General features: G+C 41.7%; 4 protein-coding genes across 4 annotated transcripts; 2 read left to right on the forward strand and 2 right to left on the reverse strand.

Annotated features, from left to right (window-relative positions):
* Positions 1 to 182: 182 nt before the first annotated feature.
* Positions 183 to 1,589, reverse strand: VPS62 (Vps62p; the record flags this gene model as incomplete). Its single annotated transcript, XM_447687.2, has 1 exon — positions 183 to 1,589. One exon carries the CDS (start codon positions 1,587 to 1,589, stop codon positions 183 to 185), a length of 1,407 nt encoding a protein of 468 aa, XP_447687.2.
* An 870-nt stretch (positions 1,590 to 2,459) lies between these two features.
* Positions 2,460 to 5,180, reverse strand: CBF2 (Cbf2p; the record flags this gene model as incomplete). Its single annotated transcript, XM_447688.1, has 1 exon — positions 2,460 to 5,180. One exon carries the CDS (start codon positions 5,178 to 5,180, stop codon positions 2,460 to 2,462), a length of 2,721 nt encoding a protein of 906 aa, XP_447688.1.
* Positions 5,181 to 6,912: 1,732 nt separating this feature from the next.
* On the forward strand, positions 6,913 to 9,951 carry PWP5 (the record flags this gene model as incomplete). Its single annotated transcript, XM_447689.1, has 1 exon — positions 6,913 to 9,951. The coding sequence occupies one exon, from the start codon at positions 6,913 to 6,915 to the stop codon at positions 9,949 to 9,951; it is 3,039 nt and encodes a 1,012-aa protein (XP_447689.1).
* A 4,035-nt stretch (positions 9,952 to 13,986) lies between these two features.
* Positions 13,987 to 27,126, forward strand: PWP4 (the record flags this gene model as incomplete). The annotated part of the gene is made up of 1 exon (XM_447690.3): positions 13,987 to 27,126. The coding sequence occupies one exon, from the start codon at positions 13,987 to 13,989 to the stop codon at positions 27,124 to 27,126; it is 13,140 nt and encodes a 4,379-aa protein (XP_447690.3).
* Between the last annotated feature and the right edge of the window lie 834 nt (positions 27,127 to 27,960).

Genomic DNA, 27,960 nt, shown 5'->3' on the forward strand with positions numbered 1-27,960 from the left:
TCTTATTCGCCACAAAAAGGTTGCAATAAGTATACATCAGTATTCCCATTCATTGGCATTAAATTTTTGTTGCCATTATGTATATAATATTTTTAAGTATGCTACAAAATTGAACTTTCTATGATTTATTACTCTTTAAGCATCATGAGATACGAATATAAGCTTTAGTACACAATGGTTAATTAGCCGGTAAAACTTTCCATTAAAAAGCACAAGCCACCCCTCCACGTAATAAGGCGCAATATAGAACGAAAAATGGAAGGTCTAACCTTATATAGTAATATTCCACAATTATCGCCTAAGTAGTCATTCCGTTCGGCATCCAAGCCAACACCATTTTTTATCATCTTGCGTACAGGACAAACTCCCATAAAGTTCCACCATTTTGATCTTTGACAGAGGCCTTTTCTCATTAGATTTTTCCTTAGTGGACCCCTTGGGCCACCTATGTATTTCCATTGGACCAAACACCACTTTTGCCTGGGATCACGGAAAGGGATTTGCTTATCTCCCCAATGCCCTTGGAAATAGAGCCATGAAGTTCCCAAATCTTCCGAAGTCTGATTAGTAGCAGGAGCTAATTTACCATTAGTTGTTATTGTATATCCGTAATAGTTGAGCGATGGGTCCCATAGTGGACCTCTATCTGTAAAGTCACTTAATGGCATAAAGAAAAATGGAACATCATGAGAATGTTGACCTACCGATGGATAATTAGCATGAGTGCCTCTTGCACTGAAAAGTAGCGGTTTTTCTATCAACTCATTAGTGATTCTACCCTCAATACGCCTTAAACGCTTCTTTTTCTCAATTGCCTCGTAAGTGTAGGCACTCCCTCCTCCATGCGCACTCATCCATATATACTTAGGAACACCATTATAAAAGCGAACCAGGGTATGTTCCCAATCTCCAAGGTGATTCCCCCAAGGTCCATATCCCATAATAAAGGGACCCCAGTTAAAGGGATAGAAATAAAACCAAAACGCATCTACCCATCCATTACCTTTGTCTACTACAAACACTAACGCTGGAGCTTGAGCTGCATATCCTGTTCCATATTTTGGTTTGAAACCTTTCATCCAACCGGGATCCTTATCAAAATCATCTATCGATGTCATAAATATATCTTCCGAGTCAACTTCATAAGATGCTCCGTCTTCGTCATATCGCACGTAGCTCTGCTTTAATTCTTTGATTGAGTTTAGTTGGTCTAATATGGCTTCTCCTTCATCATCCAACAATTTGAAATGTGACACATATTCTGAAAAATTGGACGGCCAGTATTTCTCATCACTATATAAGTGAATCAAAGGGCAGTTATCTATAACATAATCTGGGATAGTTCCGTTTTTAAACGAGTTTGAGCCACCATCAGATTTCTTTATGCTTGGAAGTTTATCGTACATATTTCGAGATATGTCCCTTTTCCATAAGTCTGATTTACCAATAGGATCCATATCAAATTCTTTCCTATCAGCTTTAATGTACACATTAATCAGCGTCACATACACTGAAGAGATCATTAAAGTCGTCCCCAAAACGGCTAGCAATTTCTTAAAGTTCTGCATTCTTGGTTTGTATAATTTCATAATAGTTAGTTAGTGCTTCTTTCTTTCCTGTATTAGTTCACTTAATATGAACACTTGAGCGAGAGATGTGTCCTGAGAACGATAGACACTATTAAGCTCTACTGGAGAAGTTAAAGATGAAAAAAATGTAGCAAACGCCCTGTTGCGACACCCTTTACCAACTGTGTAGAGTACCAATAGCTTTTGATTTTCACAACAGTCAAACTTGATCACTTGTCAATGATATGGTATATGTTGTTATCACACCAATACAGTAATTCGCTAGTATGTGAATAATTACCGAGGCTACAGAAATCAGCTGTAACAATAATTGGAATATGCTTTCGAGCCCATTTGCAGGCAGCTACAACCAGAACTCAAATTAGGGGCAAGCACTTCTAGTGTGAATGTTTCTGTTTTCTTTTGTATCTAATGTGTTGCTAGACCCTATGATACTTATTGCTTAATATGGCGATCCAAGTTGTCATTAGATAACTATCTTGACTATTCCTTTCATGAGATGCCTCTAAATATTCATAAATTCCCCATAGGAGAGCGAGTACCAATAAGAACACTTTACTGCCACCAGAATGACCAAGTCAAACATCCGTAGACATTTTAGAGAAAATCTTATAATAAGATGGAACCACGTGACTGTTCTCTCAGTGAGAATTCTTCAAATGTATAAATAAATGTAGGCTATACTGTATACTTATTCGAGAATGAAGGGAAATATCGTGAGTTCTAGATAGGGCACTAATATTGCAGCAAAATCCATAATATTATGGATTGAAAAGGAATACTGGAATGTTCGCAACAAATCTAATGTGTAGATTTTTGAAACCACATTTTAACAGTGACTGAACTTTGAACTATAAACTATGAACTTGATTAGGTGTGCTGTATCTGATTCAATAGACCTACAAATGTAGAGTTATTCTTTTCTTTCCACGATTTTAGGTATGCTGATAATTCGCTTACTGTAAAATTATTCTGAGATTTAAGTTCCCAGCATATAGACAGAGCCTTGGATCTGGATAATTTTTCCATGTTCACTAAATAGATAAAGAAATCAACTATTGGCTTCCTTTCCCTGTATATTTTCTCGAAACCTGTTCTCCACTTGGATTTGTATTTTTTGTTCATAGAATGGACACACATGTTACCTTGTTTTGGATCTGGCGTATACCATTCTTGTATAATCTCATCAATACTATCGAGGGTGTCTGCCATTCGGAAAACAAAATGTTCTTCTTCGGCACCTGTGCTAGAGGTATTAACTTTGTCATTGAATTTTTCTTTGATACCATCATCAATACTCTTTCTGATCTTCTTGGTATTGTCTATTTCAAAGTCACCTTCGTAACTACGTTTTTTACTCTCTTGAGCTATATAGTGGTTGAATTTTTCTGAGACGGTATTTTTAACTAAGCTTTCTAACTTCATTTCCATCTGTTCAAATTTCACATCAAAAAGGGTAGATAATTTTTTGGTAACAAGTTCATCTATCATAGAGCTAATTTGTTCTTGCATCGCATTTTCTTCCTCATGCAAATCATCTGTCGAACTATCACTTTCAGTACTAGAGTCATTAACTGAATCTTCATTAGCATCGTCAGTTCCAGATGATGAATCATCAACAGACAGTAGTTTGAATCTCCTTTTCTGTTTTTGCTTTTTGCGTTTCAAATTGTCAACTACATCCCTACCAGATATTTGTTTATCTACACTATTCGACTCTTTATTGATGTACCGTAAACCATTTTTCTTTTCAAGTATATCGTCAAAATAACTAGTGATTTCTTCAGATGTAACGGAATTAAGTCTTGCGTTGACATATTTTGTCAGTGTTTCAAACTTATTGATTATGAATTCTCTGGTAGATCTTTTCATGTCTAACTTTTCAAAAACTTTTTTGAAAGTGTCAATCATTGGATTGAAATTTGATAAAGTCTGAAATTGGACTAATTTGAAAGCTTCCTTTTTCCAACCACTATTATTAGTAATAGGTGGTGCCAGAGCAACAGAACTGCTTTGGCCTTCATTTCCTGTCACGGGGATATTATAAATACTATCGTGTACTGATGGTATTGAGTCAGATTTAACACCAGCTTTGAAATTTGGCTCCACTAAATATTGCAACATAATATTATTTTCTATCAGGCCTGTATGATAACCTGGAATGTTTCTTAGCGGTGGTGGTATCGAGTTGATATCGATAGTAGAATCATTATTAGAAATTAGTGCGATACGTTCATTAAAGTATGATACAAAATCGGAATTCTGGAATATGCTTGTTTGGTCACTAAAGATTTCGTGATCAGGAAAATATCTGTAAATCCATGGCAAATTTATAACTAAGACATTCCTAAGAACTTCAAGCACTTTTAAGAACTCTTTCGATTTAGTTGTTAATATGTTATAACTCTCCCTTTTGTACTTTTCTATCTCAGGAAATACCTGTACTAAGAGATCATTGGGGGGTAATTCCGTGATTTCAGGTATCGTTAACCCATCTTGTACTCCATCATAGTTAGAATAGTTAAAAATTCTTTCGTAGTCAAGAGGTATATGTGCAGGGAACAGTCGATCAAATTTCATTTCCTCATTATTGGGGTAGTCTGTTAGAAATTCTTTATATGCCGGGTTGGAGGTATCAGGATACCTTATATTCTTGACCCCATTTTTTTCATCACTGCTTCCATGAAGGTAGACCCTTCGTTTGTATTCCAAAGAGCAATACTTAAAGGCACTTGAGTAATAATTCCCTAACGTCTCTTCACGAGGATAGTCCTTTAAAGACTTTCCTCGAATGAGCGGTAGGTCAAAATCCTTAGTCAGTTCAGGAAATCCGTCTCCTCTATAGATGGGTTTCACACCATAAAATCGAAGGTACAAATAAGCCGCTAATGTTGTTATGGGGCATATTAATGGACAATCGTGTGGTATCACAGTTCCCTGAACAGCACCGTCATCATTTATGATAATTAATCTATACGCATTTAAAGAGTTTTCATCGTTTTCAACATTATGCACTTTTAGATGTGATAGTTTTAATTTGGACCGTTCCTTGTATGGCCAATTGAGAAGTGTATAGAAGTGATAGTCTGTAAGAAATCGAAGCTTCTCCATACTAGTTTTGAAATATTTATCTGAGAGTTCTTGTGTATTTGAATTCCACATGTTTATAGATAAGGTTGCCATCTTATTTAGTTGAGATGATTGTGATTCGTCCTTTAATAAAGAGTCCCATCTTCTATGCAATTCTAACACATCTGTAATGTAATCATCAAATTCAGAGTTTGGATCCACTTCAGAGTGAATATCACACAGTTTCTTGAGAAATCGAAATGACTCGATATATATCTGTAATTCATTGACATCTGATGCCACAATAGGCCATTTGATCACACATTCTAGCAGAAATAAGTGTACCAGTTGTGGAAGCAACGGTACGTTCTCATATGGTATACTTGAATTGCTCTCAAAACTTAATAGCTCTTTTTGTTCACACCATTCTATGTATTTCATGTAGTATGACTTGTATTGATGCACCTTGATTGGAGCAACTGACTCCATGAGTTTCCGAATCTCATTGTCCTTGGAGATCATGATTGTGTGACCTAGAGGAATTTCATCTGCCTTGCTAGTAATCACCAAAGGATGGATTTGTATACCAAGTGCTATTACTCACTCACGCGTAGTGATGTTTTAGAAAATAGTGCTCAATGCGCGAAGACCCATCCTTGTTTATTGTTTTTCGTTTTGTTTTTTTTTCACTCCCACGACAAACCCGAACGGCTCTGCTTTCACCATTCAATTTCCAGGGCATCGGAACAAGAGAGAGTTATGTGAAGCCCGAAGACTGGCCCTATATAGAGTTTTTTGTGCAACATATAGAACGAGGTGTTGGTACTTTTCTTGGCAGTGTCCATGACAAATGCTCATAGCAACAGTTTTGTCACTCCACAAACAGCTTGTGTGTCCTTGTGTTTGCTTGTTATCGGCCTATTCATTTTGTAACAAGCTGTTGTGCAGAAGATAACGGATTCCTTGGCTATATGCGCTGTTTTATCATTGCTGTTGCTCTTATTCTAATGAATTATAGATAGCTATAACTATGCGAGCAGCTCCACTTCACACATATCACACTGAAAGCTATAGCACCATTCAAAGCATTCGCGTTTCTATACACCGCAAGAAGACCACAGCGCATGCAAGTTGCACGCAAGCCAGGCCAGATTTACTATTCACAAGTAATGAAGTATCTTTGCCATGAGTCTATGGGATGTCTATAGCATTAGTGCCTATGCTTTCGTCTCCGTGTTGCACTTTATCCTTTGTCATTGCCTATGAATAAATCGCTCTGTGCCCATTGTTCCTAAACCCCGAGCGGTGCCCACACTATTAAGAATGCCGGAAAGCAGCACTGATCTGCAAGGGACTTTATTGTGCACCAGAAGCGTCGGGTCTGCGCATTCCCCTTCTTGAAGATCCCCGCACTGTACATACGCGGTGTCGCCTTACTCTGAAAACTTTGTTTTTTTTAAGGGTCCGGAGATGAACAAAATATGTGTTCGCCAAGCATGAGTCACTCAGATAACTCCGCGCAAATCGCAATTAAATTTTAGGTTTATTACTGAACCAGCATATGCAATAGCTGTCACTCACCCAATCTTGCAGCTCTACTCTAACCCACACTTGTGCCTTCCCTTCCCCTCCCAAATACAGCTCTATTCTCAGTTCTGGCTCCCTCTCATGCGATCTTATACATCACCCGGTTGGACTGTTGGGGAAATACCAGACAGCAGAACCGTCTCCATAATTGACAGGAGTGGGGGTGAGGGAATGGAACGAGTCATCTTAACCCGCCCATTTGCATGATTTACTGTAAAGCATCGGATGACGGGTTGCACAACTGATTGTACAAGGGTATAATACGATAGAGTCCGGTCTCAATGCGCACAGGTGATTCCTTGCCTGTGATGTCACCCCCCCCCCTTGCTATTTACCTTTCTCTTAATAGGGTCTGGATGAGGGTGTGATAGTAACAACTAGGTGGGCGATTTATGGTAAGCATGCCTTGGTAATAATCCCAATGGTCTCTGAATGTGCATTGTGAAGTACCGATAGTTCAATTATTTTCGCTCATACATAAAGGGACGTTAATTCATGTTCTTTTGGAGTTCGCCGAGGGCTTGAAGTTTGTATGTTACAAGCGCAGAAATAAATATATTTTGCTCGGAAAATACGACAAACCCTTTACTAATATTTAATTTACTTGACAGTGTGGTTCATGAATCCTATATTTCATATCTATTATACATAATCAGTCTTTTGCCGGATGCCCCTCATAGGAAAATATTTTCATTTTCTTATATTGTGTCTGTTGAGCCTGATTGGGCTAGTATTAGCCGCAAATCCAGTACCTTTGACCAATGTTTGCTACTTTCCCGAAGAATATCCAAGACAGGCTGGCTTTCGTGCAATAACAGCAGGACTTGCCTCTACAATCTTACAAGGGTCCGTCGATGAGTTGCTAAACTACTCTGGTCTTTCTTCATTGACCACACAACAAACGACAACTACAACCCCGAACTTTCAGTTGCCAACACTGCCTCTACCAACGAACGTGTATGGGCTTACGGTGGTACCGTTATACCTTCTAGTCCAATTGCAAGGTTATTTTGTACCGCCTGTTTCCGGACAATACACATTTTCATTAGAAAATACAAACGATGCCGCTATCATCTTCTTCGGCAACCCATCTGCATTTCCATGCGGCGATCTATCCGCATGGCCTCAGGCCAGTGCTGATGATATTACAGTCACAGATGGTACTTTTCCGTCAAGAACGTTGTTTCTGAAAGCCGGAGTAGCGTACCCAATGCGAATTTCTTACTATAACTCTTTGGGCTCAGGAAATTTGGCAGTTTCGTTCACAGATCCCGGCGGAACCAAACGCACGAACTGGAACGGATACATCTGGAGATACAACTCATGTTCCACATGCACATACACTCCGCCACCAGCTGGCACCACAATTTACTCCTCTGGATGGCTTCTTGACAGCACAACTGTGACAACTAGTTATAGTTTATATACAGGTATTGATGGCGTGGAAAGTACTTATACGCTTTATAAGGTGGGTGTGCCAACTATTACACCTTCCCTTGAAGTACCACCATTGACTACAGTCACGCTAAGTTACAATGAATACAATGAGGAAAATGTAGTTAGCTATTATAGCACGACTACGGATGATGGCAGTCCCATAATTGCAAGCACAACATTGACAATTCGAACTATCTATTCAGAAGCTCCAGAACCAATAACAATTACGATAGAAATACAACCAGGACTAACAAACTATGAAATAATATCCTACTGGACTACAACCAACGCAGATGGACAATTTATAACAACCAGCACCTCGACGACGTACAGTCCACCGCCTGTTGGGACGGTGAGTGTGTATGAGAACCACGAGCTGGTTGAGGATGTGTACTCTTACTTCATCACACTGGATGGGTCTGGGAACATCATCACGGACAGCGTTCTGATCTCTGCTACGACGATCTACGATGCAGCGCCCGAGCCTTCGACGAATGTGATTGACCTGGGGGAGGAGGTGACTGGGTATGAGGTTATTTCCTTCTACACGACAGTCGACGGGGATGGTAAGGTGGTCACCACCAGCACCTCGACGACGTACAGTCCACCGCCTGTTGGGACGGTGAGTGTGTATGAGAACCACGAGCTGGTTGAGGATGTGTACTCTTACTTCATCACACTGGATGGGTCTGGGAACATCATCACGGACAGCGTTCTGATCTCTGCTACGACGATCTACGATGCAGCGCCCGAGCCTTCGACGAATGTGATTGACCTGGGCGAGGAGGTGACTGGGTATGAGGTTGTAACGTATTGGACTATGACGAACGAAGCGGGCGATCTGATCACTACTAGCAGCACGGTGACATACAGTCCCCCCGCAATCACTGTTGTCGGAACCACTGGCAGTAACTATGTAGAGTCTGATTGGATCTCTTTCTTTATCACGAGGGATGTGGAAGGCCAGTTGGTTACGGGAAGTACAACTTTGAACGGCACGCGTGAGTACATTGAAGCTGAGGTAGTGGAGACTTCATTGTTATCAGTACCCACTGCAGAGACAAGGACCATAGATTCAGGAAATGGAGTGACTGAGTATGAGGTTGTAACGCATTGGACTACGACGAACGAAGCGGGCGATCTGATCACTACTAGCAGCACGGTGACATACAGTCCCCCCGCAATCACTGTTGTCGGAACCACTGGCAGTAACTATGTAGAGTCTGATTGGATCTCTTTCTTTATCACGAGGGATGTGGAAGGCCAGTTGGTTACGGGAAGTACAACTTTGAACGGCACGCGTGAGTACATTGAAGCTGAGGTAGTGGAGACTTCATTGTTATCAGTACCCACTGCAGAGACAAGGACCATAGATTCAGGAAATGGAGTGACTGAGTATGAGGTTGTAACGCATTGGACTACGACGAACGAAGCGGGCGATCTGATCACTACTAGCAGCACGGTGACATACAGTCCCCCCGCAATCACTGTTGTCGGAACCACTGGCAGTAACTATGTAGAGTCTGATTGGATCTCTTTCTTTATCACGAGGGATGTGGAAGGCCAGTTGATTACAGGAAGTAGCATTGTTGATTATTCCTTTTTTTCTGCGTTGAACAGAACAATTTCTAATGCTGGAAGTAATAGCTTATCTGAGGAAGCGTCTTCTCAGACTTCCATTTCTGATCTTAAACCTGATATAGCAACAATCACTAATCTCAGAGCAACATCTAGTATTACCATGTCTTCCTATGTCAGCTCCGCAAAAAGATGGAGCAATAGTTCGAAAGAAATTAAAATCAGTACTAGTTCATCTGCAACCTCAAATAAAGAACTCACAAAAGCTAGTTCTTATTATCTAAAGGGGACCATTGTTAACACTATTGCTAATGTACCTGGAGCGCTCTCTAGTAAGAATGCTATTTCAAATAGTGTAGGGGTTCACCCCCCAATTAAAACTGATGAGGCAACGTCAGCGACCAGTTCATATGGAAACTCAAGAATGGACACACATTCATGGGTTCCTAGCAGTAAGAGCTCCCCAACTCCAAGTTCGGTTGAATCAAGTAACATTTCATCAGTAATTAATCAGTTTGAAAATAATACAACGTTAGAAACTAGAAGGAAGACTAATATCGAAAGTAAAATGTCTCAGAGCTCAAGTCATGATAATGAGCTATATGGATCCTTTTACGGAGGAAGTCCGCACACTAGAGAGGGGAACCTATCTGTGGCTTTAGTGATTATTCTAGTTCAATTTCTGCTGTAACCAGCTTGCTAAATCCTTGTAAGTTTCATTTATTCCATAACATGGGAATTAAAACATATGATTATTTTGATATTTCTGGAAATTTTGTGATTATAATTTATACCATAAAGACTTCAATGCCAATAATTATACATTTTGTAGTATTCAGATGTGGGAAATTGAAAACTGCAATATTATCTCATCGAATTTGGTGTCCAATTTAGAACTATGATGTAGTAAATTTGCCTTAAGTATTGGGTGCTGATTGGTTGTTGGCAAAATGTACTGTCCGGTAATTGAACAGAACTATGCGAGTTTTATATCTCATTTTAGAGGCAAAATAAAGCAATTGGGAGTTTTTACTATTGCATGATGGTATCATTTTTGATGTAATAACCTCTTAACAGCGTAGCATACGCATTAGCTACTCAATAATCTTCAAGGTTTGTAATTCAGGTTCACCAACTATTAAAAAAAACATATATATGAAAAATTCCTTTTTTAATTAATGTATAACTAAGGGGACTCTATTGCAGTTGAATGGTAGCAAAGCTGTGATAGTTCAAGTAATTGCATCCTGATCAATAGTTATCTTTAAATCGGTTGATGGAGATCAATAGTATCAAACATGTCATAAATTTTTCTTTTTTTAGCAGAAAATAGATAACCATAAATTCGAATTTGACTGTGTCTAGGAGAGATTGTTTTACCTGACGTCAACGTATTAACTCAAATTTGCAAAAACAAAATTTCTGGCGATAATACCGGTTTTTGTCACCCTAACTATAGAATTACTAGCAAGAACCTGGCCAAAGAGCTTGAATTTCTTGATATATCGGAGTTTTGAGAGTTTAGTTTATATGCAAAAGATCTTAAATTGTATGAGTTATCCTCAGTTCATACAGCTGGGGATTGTATATACATCTGAAAAAATTTTCCCATTAATAAGTTCATAAATACTTAGGAATCGCTTTAAAAAAATGAAGGCAAGATTAGATAATACACTCCATGCTCACTTTCTTCTCGCTTCGCAAAAATATAAAAAAACCTACTCTTCGTGGCACATCCAACTAACACTTTTGAAACGACTATTTACAATATGTAGGATAGTCTGAGTCATTTGTTCAATTTCGATGTTCAGGACCAAAATATTAAATGTAATATACTTGAAAGTAAATACCACGTAAAACATGATTAATTATCTGATTAAAAGAGTAAACGAATACATTCTGTGAGAGAAACAAAACGGTTATTACAGTAGGTAGCACCAGAGAGAGAATAAGGTAACCTCTCACTGCCGTGCGAGCTTTCTCTTATCGGAGACAATTGTGAATTGAGGTTTTTATATTGGGGATTACATCGTAATGTTCTCCTCCAACGTCTGTTACTTTGAAAGCACACGTAAAGTTGGCTTAAATGGGTTGATTGTGCCTGAGTAAAGTTCTACTGCAAGGCAAACTAAAAAAACAGTGACGTGATGAAACTTGGAAGTAGTTGAAACAGGAGCTCTTAGGTACTGCTCTGCTTCGCAAATATTAACTGGGTTGTTACATGGAGATAGAATGTTTACAAATCCAAGTAACAGGGTCTATCAAATCATTCCTTTTTTCTCTTACACACGAGGATAAAAGTAGGATTGTGGTCCACGACAGAATGATACGCGATGGATAAGAGTACACAAGCTATTATGTTGGCTAATTATTTGGATTTTTTGCAAAAAACTGCGGTATTCTCCAGTACCGTTAATGCAGCAAATCTTCACATCAGGTCATCTCCATTCTTAATCTTAGTCTAGAATTTGTTGAACACTTTCAAATGACAAGAATAAAAGTTATCTGAGATGCATTTTGGAATATTTGCAGTGCATTGGTGTACGGTCCAAAAGAAATATGTATTCTAATCGAAGTCACCCATTCTTCTCTTCTTAATTCCTTACTATTGACCAGGGAATGGAAAGATATTACGAAATTTCGACTACCGAGTGCTTATTATCAATTAAGTCATATGGATTATTCCCACTATTTTTTTGGAGTGATATACTTTCCTTTTTTTGTTAACTCTATTCAAGCTTACACCTACAAGTGCCTTCTCTTCTAAAATCGTTTAGTGAACTTCCATAGAGACCTGATGACCATGCAATATGGGAAAAAAAAAGAAAGTGAAAATAGATAAAGAAATGTGATTAACTTCTTTGTTACTCTCCAAAGTGCAGCACAATATAGAAAAATTAACGTTTCTGTCTGGGAACCGCAAAAGGCACGGTTTTTTTTGACATTATTTACTCCGTGCACAGTACTCTATGTGGGCAAAAAAAAATTATTTGTTCTGTATTTTAAAACATTTCTTTTCTTTATTTTACAGAATATTCTATTTAGAACTAACAATTCTTTCGAACTCTAACCCCACCTTATTGAAAGCTTCTCAATGGAATAGGTAACCTAACATTTTCCGACCTATTCATCTAGTTTTATATTTTGAGGCAACACACGTTTTGTTTGTTGGAATTCAGCAGGTAAATGATATTAGAATGTCTTTTTTGTAGTATAAATGATCAACAACTCCAACATATGTGCCAAACACCATGATTTAACCCTATACTTTGTGCCACCGTAAATTAGTTATATGAGGACATTCGAGTGATTGCTACCTAAGCTTGATAACTGTGCTATAATTCAAATCGAAAAATGAAAGAGTATGTTGTAAATTAACCTCTTTGAATGTCCTGAACAGAACAACTACTAAATCATGTAGTATAGAGCAGCCCAATAATATACTTCTCGCTATGATCTACCTGTGCTCTGTTCTTTGACAATACACTTATTCGCCTAAAATGTCCGTAGTCTCTGTTTTTTCTTCCACCCACAAAAATCACTTTGCTTTTTCTTTCTAGAGAACATTTAACCAGACTTTTCCCGTGCATATGAACGGTAGTAAAAGTCTGTACTCTTCTATTAACCCAAACCGGGGATTCCACTTTTGGTACTCAGTAGGATAATAGACTATGGCAAAACACTCACCTTCTCTCGTCTCAAACAATGGTCAATGTGAATAAATATGCACTCTATTAAGCCATGCAATTTTATTAATTTTGATGTTTTGCTTCCATTTTTTCTGCCAAAGAAGAAACAATTTTGGAAAACTTCTTTTAAGGAATTTAACAACGAAGTCATAGAATATCACCAAGAATAGAGAACATTGAGTTCCTCATTCTAAATACTCAAGTATATTTCCCAGAAATTGCATTTTATTCTTATAATGGTCTGTCAAAAGAAAGGCTGCTAATTTGAAATGCTACGAGAAATAATTTTTCTCATATACGGTTGTTGTCTATAGAAAATTGTGAAGGGCATCAGTTATAAGATATTTCTTACTTCTATTTTATGAAGAAATATTATACTGAACAATTTTATGCATCAGTCACCCTCCTGGAGGCTAGTTGAAGCACAAATTCTAGGTGGGCATTTTTGTTTGTTCACTGAGGGGTACCAATTCTAATCATGGAAAAAATACACATATTATTACATGTGCCTATTTTCTGTCTATTAGTATCGGTAAATACCTTGAAATAGCTATAGCTATTCATCACCTAATTTGCAATGTTGAACTTAATGACCTCTTTTCATTACACATAATAGAGAAAGGATCAAACTTTAGAAAAACTAAATGCCAAATACTTTTACACAGCTGATAGAAAAAACTAAAAATAAACAGACACATATAAATAAGGATGAAAGTAATTTTTTCCTTTTCAAGACACTTTAGATACATTTTATGAAAAGTGTTATATTATGCCATTTATTTCTCACATGAAACCAAGATCTCCTGCAATTAAGATTATCAGATCTGTAATTATTCGAGTCTTTAAGTTTATCAAAATTTTGCCTAACATATAAATCACATTTATCAAGAGCAGTTCTTTGATAATTCTAACAGTCAGCTCTATTTGCCGGAGAACTAAATACAGATTGTTAATTTGAATTATTATTCCCGCGAACATAATTCTATATTTTTTTGAAAAATTTCGCTGTCTAGTTTGTGTCCACCATTTTATCAAAAATGTGGATAATGAAATTTTTGACAGTATTGTTGGTATTTATACTCAATTTAGACATTACTAATGGTCAATTAAAAGACGAATCTGATAATAATAAGGCATTCCTGGGTGTTCCTTACGCTGTTGGCAATCCAATAACAGTCTCCAATGTTTGTTCTTTTCCCAAAAATTGGCACAGAACAGCAGGATTCAGAGCCCTTACAGCAAGGCTGGGTATTGGTATTCAATCAGATTCATACAAAGAGTTGTTGAATTATCCCGGTACTTTCCAATTAACCACTCAACAGTCAAGCACAACAAAACCTAACTTTCAAATCAGTGGTTTGGTAGGGAATATTTATGGATTAACCATTGTACCAAGCTATCTGTTAGTGGAATTGACTGGATATTTTGTTCCACCTGTCTCGGGTGAGTATACATTTTCACTTGAAGGATCTGATGATGCGGCCATTATCTTCATTGCCAACCCTTCTACGTTTAAATGTGGGCACGTTGAAGATTGGCCAACCGCATATGATAACGATGTGACCGTCACAGAGTCTATACACGCAACTAGAACCATCTACATGATTGAGGGTGTTGCTTATCCTATCCGTATTGCTTATTACAATGGACTATCATTAGGAAAATTGCAGGCGTCATTTACTGATCCCGAAGGTGTAAAGAGAGTCGATTGGAACGGATATATCTGGAGATATGATTCGTGTGATACATGTTCTTATGTACCACCACCAACTGTAGTTACAACAGAAACTTCTAGCTGGGTTCTGAATCCTACGACTACAGGAACTAGTTATAGCACAGCTTTGGGAATTGATGGTTTGCCAACTACATATACCATCTACCAAGTGGTTGTTCCAACTATAACTAAGTCTCTTGAAATTCCTCCTCCTATTACGCAAACAGATACCCATCCTGACTATTTGGAAGAGGAAGTTGTTAGTTACTATAGTACTACCAATGCTGAAGGTAGTCCGATTACTGGCACCACCACTTCCACCATTCGGACGATTTTGATTATACCACCCCCCATTACCATCACAGTTACTAAGGAAGGGTGGGAAGAAGAACAAGAAATCTCGTACTTTAGTACAACCGATGCTAATGGCCATGGAATCACTGGAACTATAACTAAGACCGTAAGATTACGTGTAGATGTACCAACCCCATTTACGACAACATACACCAGCAATCATGAACAGGTTGAGGCTGAAGTATCGTATATACCCACTGTTGATGCGGATGGAAAGCCTACTTATGTTACAACTACCAAGGTTATAGCAATTTCGCACTTGCCGCCTCCTCCAGGTTATACAGTTACAGTTGATGTGGGAAATGAAGTGACCCACTATGAAGTTGTTAGCTACTTCACGACAGAAGACGAAAATGGGCAATTTTACACTGGCACATCCACTGTTACATTTACTCCACCAAGTCCAACCACGATTACAATTACCAAAGAAGGTGTTGAGGAAACTGACTACGTTTCATATTTCATAACTACAGATGCCGAACACAATATTATAACGAGCAGTTCAGTCAGTAAAATACTCGACGATGGATTAGACAAGACGACTGTTGTGACTGATGAGGATGGGACAGTGCACACCGACATCATCTCGCACATCACCACTACGGATGCGGAGGGCAACCCCACGATAATCTTGACCACGTACCCATCGCCTACTGACGACGGGTTGGACAAGACGACTGTTGTGACTGATGAGGATGGGACAGTGCACACCGACATCATCTCGCACATCACCACTACGGATGCGGAGGGCAACCCCACGATAATCTTGACCACGTACCCATCGCCTACTGACGACGGGTTGGACAAGACGACTGTTGTGACTGATGAGGATGGGACAGTGCACACCGACATCATCTCGCACATCACCACTACGGATGCGGAGGGCAACCCCACGATAATCTTGACCACGTACCCATCGCCTACTGACGACGGGTTGGACAAGACGACTGTTGTGACTGATGAGGATGGGACAGTGCACACCGACATCATCTCGCACATCACCACTACGGATGCGGAGGGCAACCCCACGATAATCTTGACCACGTACCCATCGCCTACTGACGACGGGTTGGACAAGACGACTGTTGTGACTGATGAGGATGGGACAGTGCACACCGACATCATCTCGCACATCACCACTACGGATGCGGAGGGCAACCCCACGATAATCTTGACCACGTACCCATCGCCTACTGACGACGGGTTGGACAAGACGACTGTTGTGACTGATGAGGATGGGACAGTGCACACCGACATCATCTCGCACATCACCACTACGGATGCGGAGGGCAACCCCACGATAATCTTGACCACGTACCCATCGCCTACTGACGACGGGTTGGACAAGACGACTGTTGTGACTGATGAGGATGGGACAGTGCACACCGACATCATCTCGCACATCACCACTACGGATGCGGAGGGCAACCCCACGATAATCTTGACCACGTACCCATCGCCTACTGACGACGGGTTGGACAAGACGACTGTTGTGACTGATGAGGATGGGACAGTGCACACCGACATCATCTCGCACATCACCACTACGGATGCGGAGGGCAACCCCACGATAATCTTGACCACGTACCCATCGCCTACTGACGACGGGTTGGACAAGACGACTGTTGTGACTGATGAGGATGGGACAGTGCACACCGACATCATCTCGCACATCACCACTACGGATGCGGAGGGCAACCCCACGACAATCTTGACCACGTACCCATCGCCTACTGATTCTATTGGAAATCCAATTGCGTTATCTAATGTTTGTTCATTTCCAGAGAGTAGATCTAGAACTGCGGGGTTCAGAGTACTCACTGCAGGGCTGGGTATATGGATTACGTCAGATTCCTACAAAGAGTTGTTGAATTATTCTGGTAGTTCCCAGTTGATCACTCAACAGTCCAGTACCACCCAACCGAACTTTGAAATTGGTGGTTTGGTAGGGAATATTTATGGATTAACCATTGTACCAAGCTATCTGTTAGTGGAATTGACTGGATATTTTGTTCCACCTGTCTCGGGTGAGTATACATTTTCACTTGAAGGATCTGATGATGCGGCCATTATCTTCATTGCCAACCCTTCTACGTTTAAATGTGGTAATATTGAAGACTGGCCAACACCGAATGAAGCTGATATATCTGTCACTGATACTATACATACATCTAGAACTCTCTACATGGTCGAGGGTGTTGCTTATCCTATCCGTATTGCTTATTACAATGGACTATCAATAGGAAAATTGCAGGCGTCCTTCACAGATCCTAGGGGTGTAAGGAGAGTCGATTGGAACGGATATATCTGGAGATATGATTCGTGTGATACATGTTCTTATGTACCACCACCAACTGTAGTTACAACAGAAACTTCTAGCTGGGTTCTGAATCCTACGACTACAGGAACTAGTTATAGCACAGCTTTGGGAATTGATGGTTTGCCAACTACATATACCATCTACCAAGTGGTTGTTCCAACTATAACTAAGTCTCTTGAAATTCCTCCTCCTATTACGCAAACAGATACCCATCCTGACTATTTGGAAGAGGAAGTTGTTAGTTACTATAGTACTACCAATGCTGAAGGTAGTCCGATTACTGGCACCACCACTTCCACCATTCGGACGATTTTGATTATCCCACCCCCCATTACCATCACAGTTACTAAGGAAGGGTGGGAAGAAGAACAAGAAATCTCGTACTTTAGTACAACCGATGCTAATGGACATGGAATCACTGGAAGCACTACTAGAACAATAAATTTCCATGTAGACCTACCGACACCATTTACGACAACATACACCAGCAATCATGAACAGGTTGAGGCTGAAGTATCGTATATACCCACTGTTGATGAGGATGGAAAGCCTACTTATGTTACAACTACCAAGGTTATAGCAATTTCGCACTTGCCGCCTCCTCCAGGTTATACAGTTACAGTTGATGTGGGAAATGAAGTGACCCACTATGAAGTTGTTAGCTACTTCACGACAGAAGACGAAAATGGGCAATTTTACACTGGCACATCCACTGTTACATTTACTCCACCAAGTCCAACCACGATTACAATTACCAAAGAAGGTGTTGAGGAAACTGACTACGTTTCATATTTCATAACTACAGATGCCGAACACAATATTATAACGAGCAGTTCAGTCAGTAAAATACTCGACGATGGATTAGACAAGACGACTGTTGTGACTGATGAGGATGGGACAGTGCACACCGACATCATCTCGCACATCACCACTACGGATGCGGAGGGCAACCCCACGATAATCTTGACCACGTACCCATCGCCTACTGACGACGGGTTGGACAAGACGACTGTTGTGACTGATGAGGATGGGACAGTGCACACCGACATCATCTCGCACATCACCACTACGGATGCGGAGGGCAACCCCACGATAATCTTGACCACGTACCCATCGCCTACTGACGACGGGTTGGACAAGACGACTGTTGTGACTGATGAGGATGGGACAGTGCACACCGACATCATCTCGCACATCACCACTACGGATGCGGAGGGCAACCCCACGATAATCTTGACCACGTACCCATCGCCTACTGACGACGGGTTGGACAAGACGACTGTTGTGACTGATGAGGATGGGACAGTGCACACCGACATCATCTCGCACATCACCACTACGGATGCGGAGGGCAACCCCACGATAATCTTGACCACGTACCCATCGCCTACTGACGACGGGTTGGACAAGACGACTGTTGTGACTGATGAGGATGGGACAGTGCACACCGACATCATCTCGCACATCACCACTACGGATGCGGAGGGCAACCCCACGATAATCTTGACCACGTACCCATCGCCTACTGACGACGGGTTGGACAAGACGACTGTTGTGACTGATGAGGATGGGACAGTGCACACCGACATCATCTCGCACATCACCACTACGGATGCGGAGGGCAACCCCACGATAATCTTGACCACGTACCCATCGCCTACTGATTCTATTGGAAATCCAATTGCGTTATCTAATGTTTGTTCATTTCCAGAGAGTAGATCTAGAACTGCGGGGTTCAGAGTACTCACTGCAGGGCTGGGTATATGGATTACGTCAGATTCCTACAAAGAGTTGTTGAATTATTCTGGTAGTTCCCAGTTGATCACTCAACAGTCCAGTACCACCCAACCGAACTTTGAAATTGGTGGTTTGGTAGGGAATATTTATGGATTAACCATTGTACCAAGCTATCTGTTAGTGGAATTGACTGGATATTTTGTTCCACCTGTCTCGGGTGAGTATACATTTTCACTTGAAGGATCTGATGATGCGGCCATTATCTTCATTGCCAACCCTTCTACGTTTAAATGTGGTAATATTGAAGACTGGCCAACACCGAATGAAGCTGATATATCTGTCACTGATACTATACATACATCTAGAACTCTCTACATGGTCGAGGGTGTTGCTTATCCTATCCGTATTGCTTATTACAATGGACTATCAATAGGAAAATTGCAGGCGTCCTTCACAGATCCTAGGGGTGTAAGGAGAGTCGATTGGAACGGATATATCTGGAGATATGATTCGTGTGATACATGTTCTTATGTACCACCACCAACTGTAGTTACAACAGAAACTTCTAGCTGGGTTCTGAATCCTACGACTACAGGAACTAGTTATAGCACAGCTTTGGGAATTGATGGTTTGCCAACTACATATACCATCTACCAAGTGGTTGTTCCAACTATAACTAAGTCTCTTGAAATTCCTCCTCCTATTACGCAAACAGATACCCATCCTGACTATTTGGAAGAGGAAGTTGTTAGTTACTATAGTACTACCAATGCTGAAGGTAGTCCGATTACTGGCACCACCACTTCCACCATTCGGACGATTTTGATTATCCCACCCCCCATTACCATCACAGTTACTAAGGAAGGGTGGGAAGAAGAACAAGAAATCTCGTACTTTAGTACAACCGATGCTAATGGACATGGAATCACTGGAAGCACTACTAGAACAATAACTTTCCATGTAGACCTACCGACACCATTTACGACAACATACACCAGCAATCATGAACAGGTTGAGGCTGAAGTATCGTATATACCCACTGTTGATGAGGATGGAAAGCCTACTTATGTTACAACTACCAAGGTTATAGCAATTTCGCACTTGCCGCCTCCTCCAGGTTATACAGTTACAGTTGATGTGGGAAATGAAGTGACCCACTATGAAGTTGTTAGCTACTTCACGACAGAAGACGAAAATGGGCAATTTTACACTGGCACATCCACTGTTACATTTACTCCACCAAGTCCAACCACGATTACAATTACCAAAGAAGGTGTTGAGGAAACTGACTACGTTTCATATTTCATAACTACAGATGCCGAACACAATATTATAACGAGCAGTTCAGTCAGTAAAATACTCGACGATGGATTAGACAAGACGACTGTTGTGACTGATGAGGATGGGACAGTGCACACCGACATCATCTCGCACATCACCACTACGGATGCGGAGGGCAACCCCACGATAATCTTGACCACGTACCCATCGCCTACTGACGACGGGTTGGACAAGACGACTGTTGTGACTGATGAGGATGGGACAGTGCACACCGACATCATCTCGCACATCACCACTACGGATGCGGAGGGCAACCCCACGATAATCTTGACCACGTACCCATCGCCTACTGACGACGGGTTGGACAAGACGACTGTTGTGACTGATGAGGATGGGACAGTGCACACCGACATCATCTCGCACATCACCACTACGGATGCGGAGGGCAACCCCACGATAATCTTGACCACGTACCCATCGCCTACTGACGACGGGTTGGACAAGACGACTGTTGTGACTGATGAGGATGGGACAGTGCACACCGACATCATCTCGCACATCACCACTACGGATGCGGAGGGCAACCCCACGATAATCTTGACCACGTACCCATCGCCTACTGACGACGGGTTGGACAAGACGACTGTTGTGACTGATGAGGATGGGACAGTGCACACCGACATCATCTCGCACATCACCACTACGGATGCGGAGGGCAACCCCACGATAATCTTGACCACGTACCCATCGCCTACTGACGACGGGTTGGACAAGACGACTGTTGTGACTGATGAGGATGGGACAGTGCACACCGACATCATCTCGCACATCACCACTACGGATGCGGAGGGCAACCCCACGATAATCTTGACCACGTACCCATCGCCTACTGACGACGGGTTGGACAAGACGACTGTTGTGACTGATGAGGATGGGACAGTGCACACCGACATCATCTCGCACATCACCACTACGGATGCGGAGGGCAACCCCACGATAATCTTGACCACGTACCCATCGCCTACTGATTCTATTGGAAATCCAATTGCGTTATCTAATGTTTGTTCATTTCCAGAGAGTAGATCTAGAACTGCGGGGTTCAGAGTACTCACTGCAGGGCTGGGTATATGGATTACGTCAGATTCCTACAAAGAGTTGTTGAATTATTCTGGTAGTTCCCAGTTGATCACTCAACAGTCCAGTACCACCCAACCGAACTTTGAAATTGGTGGTTTGGTAGGGAATATTTATGGATTAACCATTGTACCAAGCTATCTGTTAGTGGAATTGACTGGATATTTTGTTCCACCTGTCTCGGGTGAGTATACATTTTCACTTGAAGGATCTGATGATGCGGCCATTATCTTCATTGCCAACCCTTCTACGTTTAAATGTGGTAATATTGAAGACTGGCCAACACCGAATGAAGCTGATATATCTGTCACTGATACTATACATACATCTAGAACTCTCTACATGGTCGAGGGTGTTGCTTATCCTATCCGTATTGCTTATTACAATGGACTATCAATAGGAAAATTGCAGGCGTCCTTCACAGATCCTAGGGGTGTAAGGAGAGTCGATTGGAACGGATATATCTGGAGATATGATTCGTGTGATACATGTTCTTATGTACCACCACCAACTGTAGTTACAACAGAAACTTCTAGCTGGGTTCTGAATCCTACGACTACAGGAACTAGTTATAGCACAGCTTTGGGAATTGATGGTTTGCCAACTACATATACCATCTACCAAGTGGTTGTTCCAACTATAACTAAGTCTCTTGAAATTCCTCCTCCTATTACGCAAACAGATACCCATCCTGACTATTTGGAAGAGGAAGTTGTTAGTTACTATAGTACTACCAATGCTGAAGGTAGTCCGATTACTGGCACCACCACTTCCACCATTCGGACGATTTTGATTATCCCACCCCCCATTACCATCACAGTTACTAAGGAAGGGTGGGAAGAAGAACAAGAAATCTCGTACTTTAGTACAACCGATGCTAATGGACATGGAATCACTGGAAGCACTACTAGAACAATAACTTTCCATGTAGACCTACCGACACCATTTACGACAACATACACCAGCAATCATGAACAGGTTGAGGCTGAAGTATCGTATATACCCACTGTTGATGAGGATGGAAAGCCTACTTATGTTACAACTACCAAGGTTATAGCAATTTCGCACTTGCCGCCTCCTCCAGGTTATACAGTTACAGTTGATGTGGGAAATGAAGTGACCCACTATGAAGTTGTTAGCTACTTCACGACAGAAGACGAAAATGGGCAATTTTACACTGGCACATCCACTGTTACATTTACTCCACCAAGTCCAACCACGATTACAATTACCAAAGAAGGTGTTGAGGAAACTGACTACGTTTCATATTTCATAACTACAGATGCCGAACACAATATTATAACGAGCAGTTCAGTCGGTAAAATACTCGACGATGGATTAGACAAGACGACTGTTGTGACTGATGAGGATGGGACAGTGCACACCGACATCATCTCGCACATCACCACTACGGATGCGGAGGGCAACCCCACGATAATCTTGACCACGTACCCATCGCCTACTGACGACGGGTTGGACAAGACGACTGTTGTGACTGATGAGGATGGGACAGTGCACACCGACATCATCTCGCACATCACCACTACGGATGCGGAGGGCAACCCCACGATAATCTTGACCACGTACCCATCGCCTACTGACGACGGGTTGGACAAGACGACTGTTGTGACTGATGAGGATGGGACAGTGCACACCGACATCATCTCGCACATCACCACTACGGATGCGGAGGGCAACCCCACGATAATCTTGACCACGTACCCATCGCCTACTGACGACGGGTTGGACAAGACGACTGTTGTGACTGATGAGGATGGGACAGTGCACACCGACATCATCTCGCACATCACCACTACGGATGCGGAGGGCAACCCCACGATAATCTTGACCACGTACCCATCGCCTACTGACGACGGGTTGGACAAGACGACTGTTGTGACTGATGAGGATGGGACAGTGCACACCGACATCATCTCGCACATCACCACTACGGATGCGGAGGGCAACCCCACGATAATCTTGACCACGTACCCATCGCCTACTGACGACGGGTTGGACAAGACGACTGTTGTGACTGATGAGGATGGGACAGTGCACACCGACATCATCTCGCACATCACCACTACGGATGCGGAGGGCAACCCCACGATAATCTTGACCACGTACCCATCGCCTACTGACGACGGGTTGGACAAGACGACTGTTGTGACTGATGAGGATGGGACAGTGCACACCGACATCATCTCGCACATCACCACTACGGATGCGGAGGGCAACCCCACGATAATCTTGACCACGTACCCATCGCCTACTGATTCTATTGGAAATCCAATTGCGTTATCTAATGTTTGTTCATTTCCAGAGAGTAGATCTAGAACTGCGGGGTTCAGAGTACTCACTGCAGGGCTGGGTATATGGATTACGTCAGATTCCTACAAAGAGTTGTTGAATTATTCTGGTAGTTCCCAGTTGATCACTCAACAGTCCAGTACCACCCAACCGAACTTTGAAATTGGTGGTTTGGTAGGGAATATTTATGGATTAACCATTGTACCAAGCTATCTGTTAGTGGAATTGACTGGATATTTTGTTCCACCTGTCTCGGGTGAGTATACATTTTCACTTGAAGGATCTGATGATGCGGCCATTATCTTCATTGCCAACCCTTCTACGTTTAAATGTGGTAATATTGAAGACTGGCCAACACCGAATGAAGCTGATATATCTGTCACTGATACTATACATACATCTAGAACTCTCTACATGGTCGAGGGTGTTGCTTATCCTATCCGTATTGCTTATTACAATGGACTATCAATAGGAAAATTGCAGGCGTCCTTCACAGATCCTAGGGGTGTAAGGAGAGTCGATTGGAACGGATATATCTGGAGATATGATTCGTGTGATACATGTTCTTATGTACCACCACCAACTGTAGTTACAACAGAAACTTCTAGCTGGGTTCTGAATCCTACGACTACAGGAACTAGTTATAGCACAGCTTTGGGAATTGATGGTTTGCCAACTACATATACCATCTACCAAGTGGTTGTTCCAACTATAACTAAGTCTCTTGAAATTCCTCCTCCTATTACGCAAACAGATACCCATCCTGACTATTTGGAAGAGGAAGTTGTTAGTTACTATAGTACTACCAATGCTGAAGGTAGTCCGATTACTGGCACCACCACTTCCACCATTCGGACGATTTTGATTATCCCACCCCCCATTACCATCACAGTTACTAAGGAAGGGTGGGAAGAAGAACAAGAAATCTCGTACTTTAGTACAACCGATGCTAATGGACATGGAATCACTGGAAGCACTACTAGAACAATAACTTTCCATGTAGACCTACCGACACCATTTACGACAACATACACCAGCAATCATGAACAGGTTGAGGCTGAAGTATCGTATATACCCACTGTTGATGAGGATGGAAAGCCTACTTATGTTACAACTACCAAGGTTATAGCAATTTCGCACTTGCCGCCTCCTCCAGGTTATACAGTTACAGTTGATGTGGGAAATGAAGTGACCCACTATGAAGTTGTTAGCTACTTCACGACAGAAGACGAAAATGGGCAATTTTACACTGGCACGTCCACTGTTACATTTACTCCACCAAGTCCAACCACGATTACAATTACCAAAGAAGGTGTTGAGGAAACTGACTACGTTTCATATTTCATAACTACAGATGCCGAACACAATATTATAACGAGCAGTTCAGTCAGTAAAATACTCGACGATGGATTAGACAAGACGACTGTTGTGACTGATGAGGATGGGACAGTGCACACCGACATCATCTCGCACATCACCACTACGGATGCGGAGGGCAACCCCACGATAATTTTGACCACGTACCCATCGCCTACTGACGACGGGTTGGACAAGACGACTGTTGTGACTGATGAGGATGGGACAGTGCACACCGACATCATCTCGCACATCACCACTACGGATGCGGAGGGCAACCCCACGATAATCTTGACCACGTACCCATCGCCTACTGACGACGGGTTGGACAAGACGACTGTTGTGACTGATGAGGATGGGACAGTGCACACCGACATCATCTCGCACATCACCACTACGGATGCGGAGGGCAACCCCACGATAATCTTGACCACGTACCCATCGCCTACTGACGACGGGTTGGACAAGACGACTGTTGTGACTGATGAGGATGGGACAGTGCACACCGACATCATCTCGCACATCACCACTACGGATGCGGAGGGCAACCCCACGATAATCTTGACCACGTACCCATCGCCTACTGATAATGTAGATATCAGTACTTCTCTTCCTCAACCAAGTACTACATCATATACTGAAGATGGTGTGGTTATAGTTGAGGTAGTGTATGTCACCATCTACACTGCAAGCAATGGCGATGTGATGCTTACCACGATTACTGAACTGTCTAAGGAAATGATTGATGCTGGACCAATATGGGTGAGCCCTACTACAAGTACAGTAACAACAGTAGATAGTAATGGTAATACATTAACAATCACCACATCCTATCTAATTGACAATAATGGTAATACAGGACCAATTCCAAACTCTGTGATATCGTCATCAGTGCAGCCTAGCGATGATGGGCTGGATAAGACGACTGTTGTGACTGATGAGGATGGGACAGTGCACACCGACATCATCTCGCACATCACCACTACGGATGCGGAGGGCAACCCCACGATAATCTTGACCACGTACCCATCACCTACTGATAATGTAGATATCAGTACTTCTCTTCCTCAACCAAGTACTACATCATATACTGAAGATGGTGTGGTTATAGTTGAGGTAGTGTATGTCACCATCTACACTGCAAGCAATGGCGATGTGATGCTTACCACGATTACTGAACTGTCTAAGGAAATGATTGATGCTGGACCAATATGGGTGAGCCCTACTACAAGTACAGTAACAACAGTAGATAGTAATGGTAATACATTAACAATCACCACATCCTATCTAATTGACAATAATGGTAATACAGGACCAATTCCAAACTCTGTGATATCGTCATCAGTGCAGCCTAGCGATGATGGGCTGGATAAGACGACTGTTGTGACTGATGAGGATGGGACAGTGCACACCGACATCATCTCGCACATCACCACTACGGATGCGGAGGGCAACCCCACGATAATCTTGACCACATACCCGTCCACTGCCGAAGACGGTAAAGATAGGCCAACGGTTATTAGTAGCTCGGATAGTACTATGCCTCCACATAAACTGTCCTCTTCCAGTAGAGCCGATTCTGATATCAAGCCTTCTCCTACATCTAACTCAATATATATCCCAGAAATTTCTCGTTCAGTAGGGAATAATTTGCAACCCAGTTCTAGTGCCACATTATCAATAGGCATTCCTGAAGATAATTTCAGTTCTTCTGTTATAGTGGGGTCCGACTCATTTGGAAGTAGTGATCAATCGGTATTAGAAGGTCAATCTATTGGAACCGATGACTTTGCTTCCATCAAGACCATTGATATATCGGTTCTTGAAACTTCTTTACCGACAAATGAGACAACGAGCCGTCACACTTCTATAATTGAGGGCTCCGTTAAGGGTGCTGCACCTTCTGTGAAAAACAACTTCACGATTACCGTACTACCTTTGATAGTTGTACTAGCGTTGTGTGTTGTGTAACACACATGTCTAATTTAAACAATGAATCGTAAACAAGATTAAGAGAAACTTATTATACGGAAATGTTCCGTGTTGTACTATGCTAATGACATATATAGTCCTTATGGCCTATGGCCGCTTGCTTTGATTTTATGAAGGATGAGAGATGGTATTGTTGTTTGTATCAAAAAAAAAAATGAAACACATCCTACTATGAAGTTGTAATATTAGTTAATATATATACGACACTGTATAAAATTAGTGTTTATCAGTTTAAATTTTGAATATAAATTTGGTTTTCTTTTTTTATCGTAATCAGATTAGATAGCCGTTACCGCAAATAAAGTCTCATAGAAGTATATCATTCTTATTTGGTATTTTATCATCTACATCATGTTTTCCTTTGAGTCATCTACATCGGTCACGTATAACTCCTTTGACATCTCAAGCTACTGCCAATTGAAACGAGAAAGCAAGTGGAGAGGGAACGAGTGTAAGTCCGAGAGAAAGGCACATCTGCAGCGTCTTTGATTATTCCTTATTCCGCGCTGTTTATGGCTCATCCTTATCCTAGAAAAGCAGCTCTCTTGACTTGCCGGGTTCGTATACTGCCCCTCCCACCGAACCGAACAATAATTGGACACTTGTTCCAAGACCTATTGGCCATTTCACGAAAGGTTTGCAGTTGTTCGTAACAAAATTTGTGCTTTCTCCGAGGGATTTTATTTTCCTTTTGCCAGGTGCTCCCTTTGTTGTTGAGATGCCATTCCCGTACGGCCAATGAGAGCACCACAGTTCCCCCCCGCAGATATACAGTATTCTCTGTGCTGGGAGTCATCTTGTTAGGGGAAGCAT

This window comes from Nakaseomyces glabratus, chromosome I (genome assembly GCF_010111755.1).
Source record: "Nakaseomyces glabratus chromosome I, complete sequence".
Classification (NCBI taxonomy): Eukaryota; Fungi; Ascomycota; class Saccharomycetes; order Saccharomycetales; family Saccharomycetaceae; genus Nakaseomyces; species Nakaseomyces glabratus.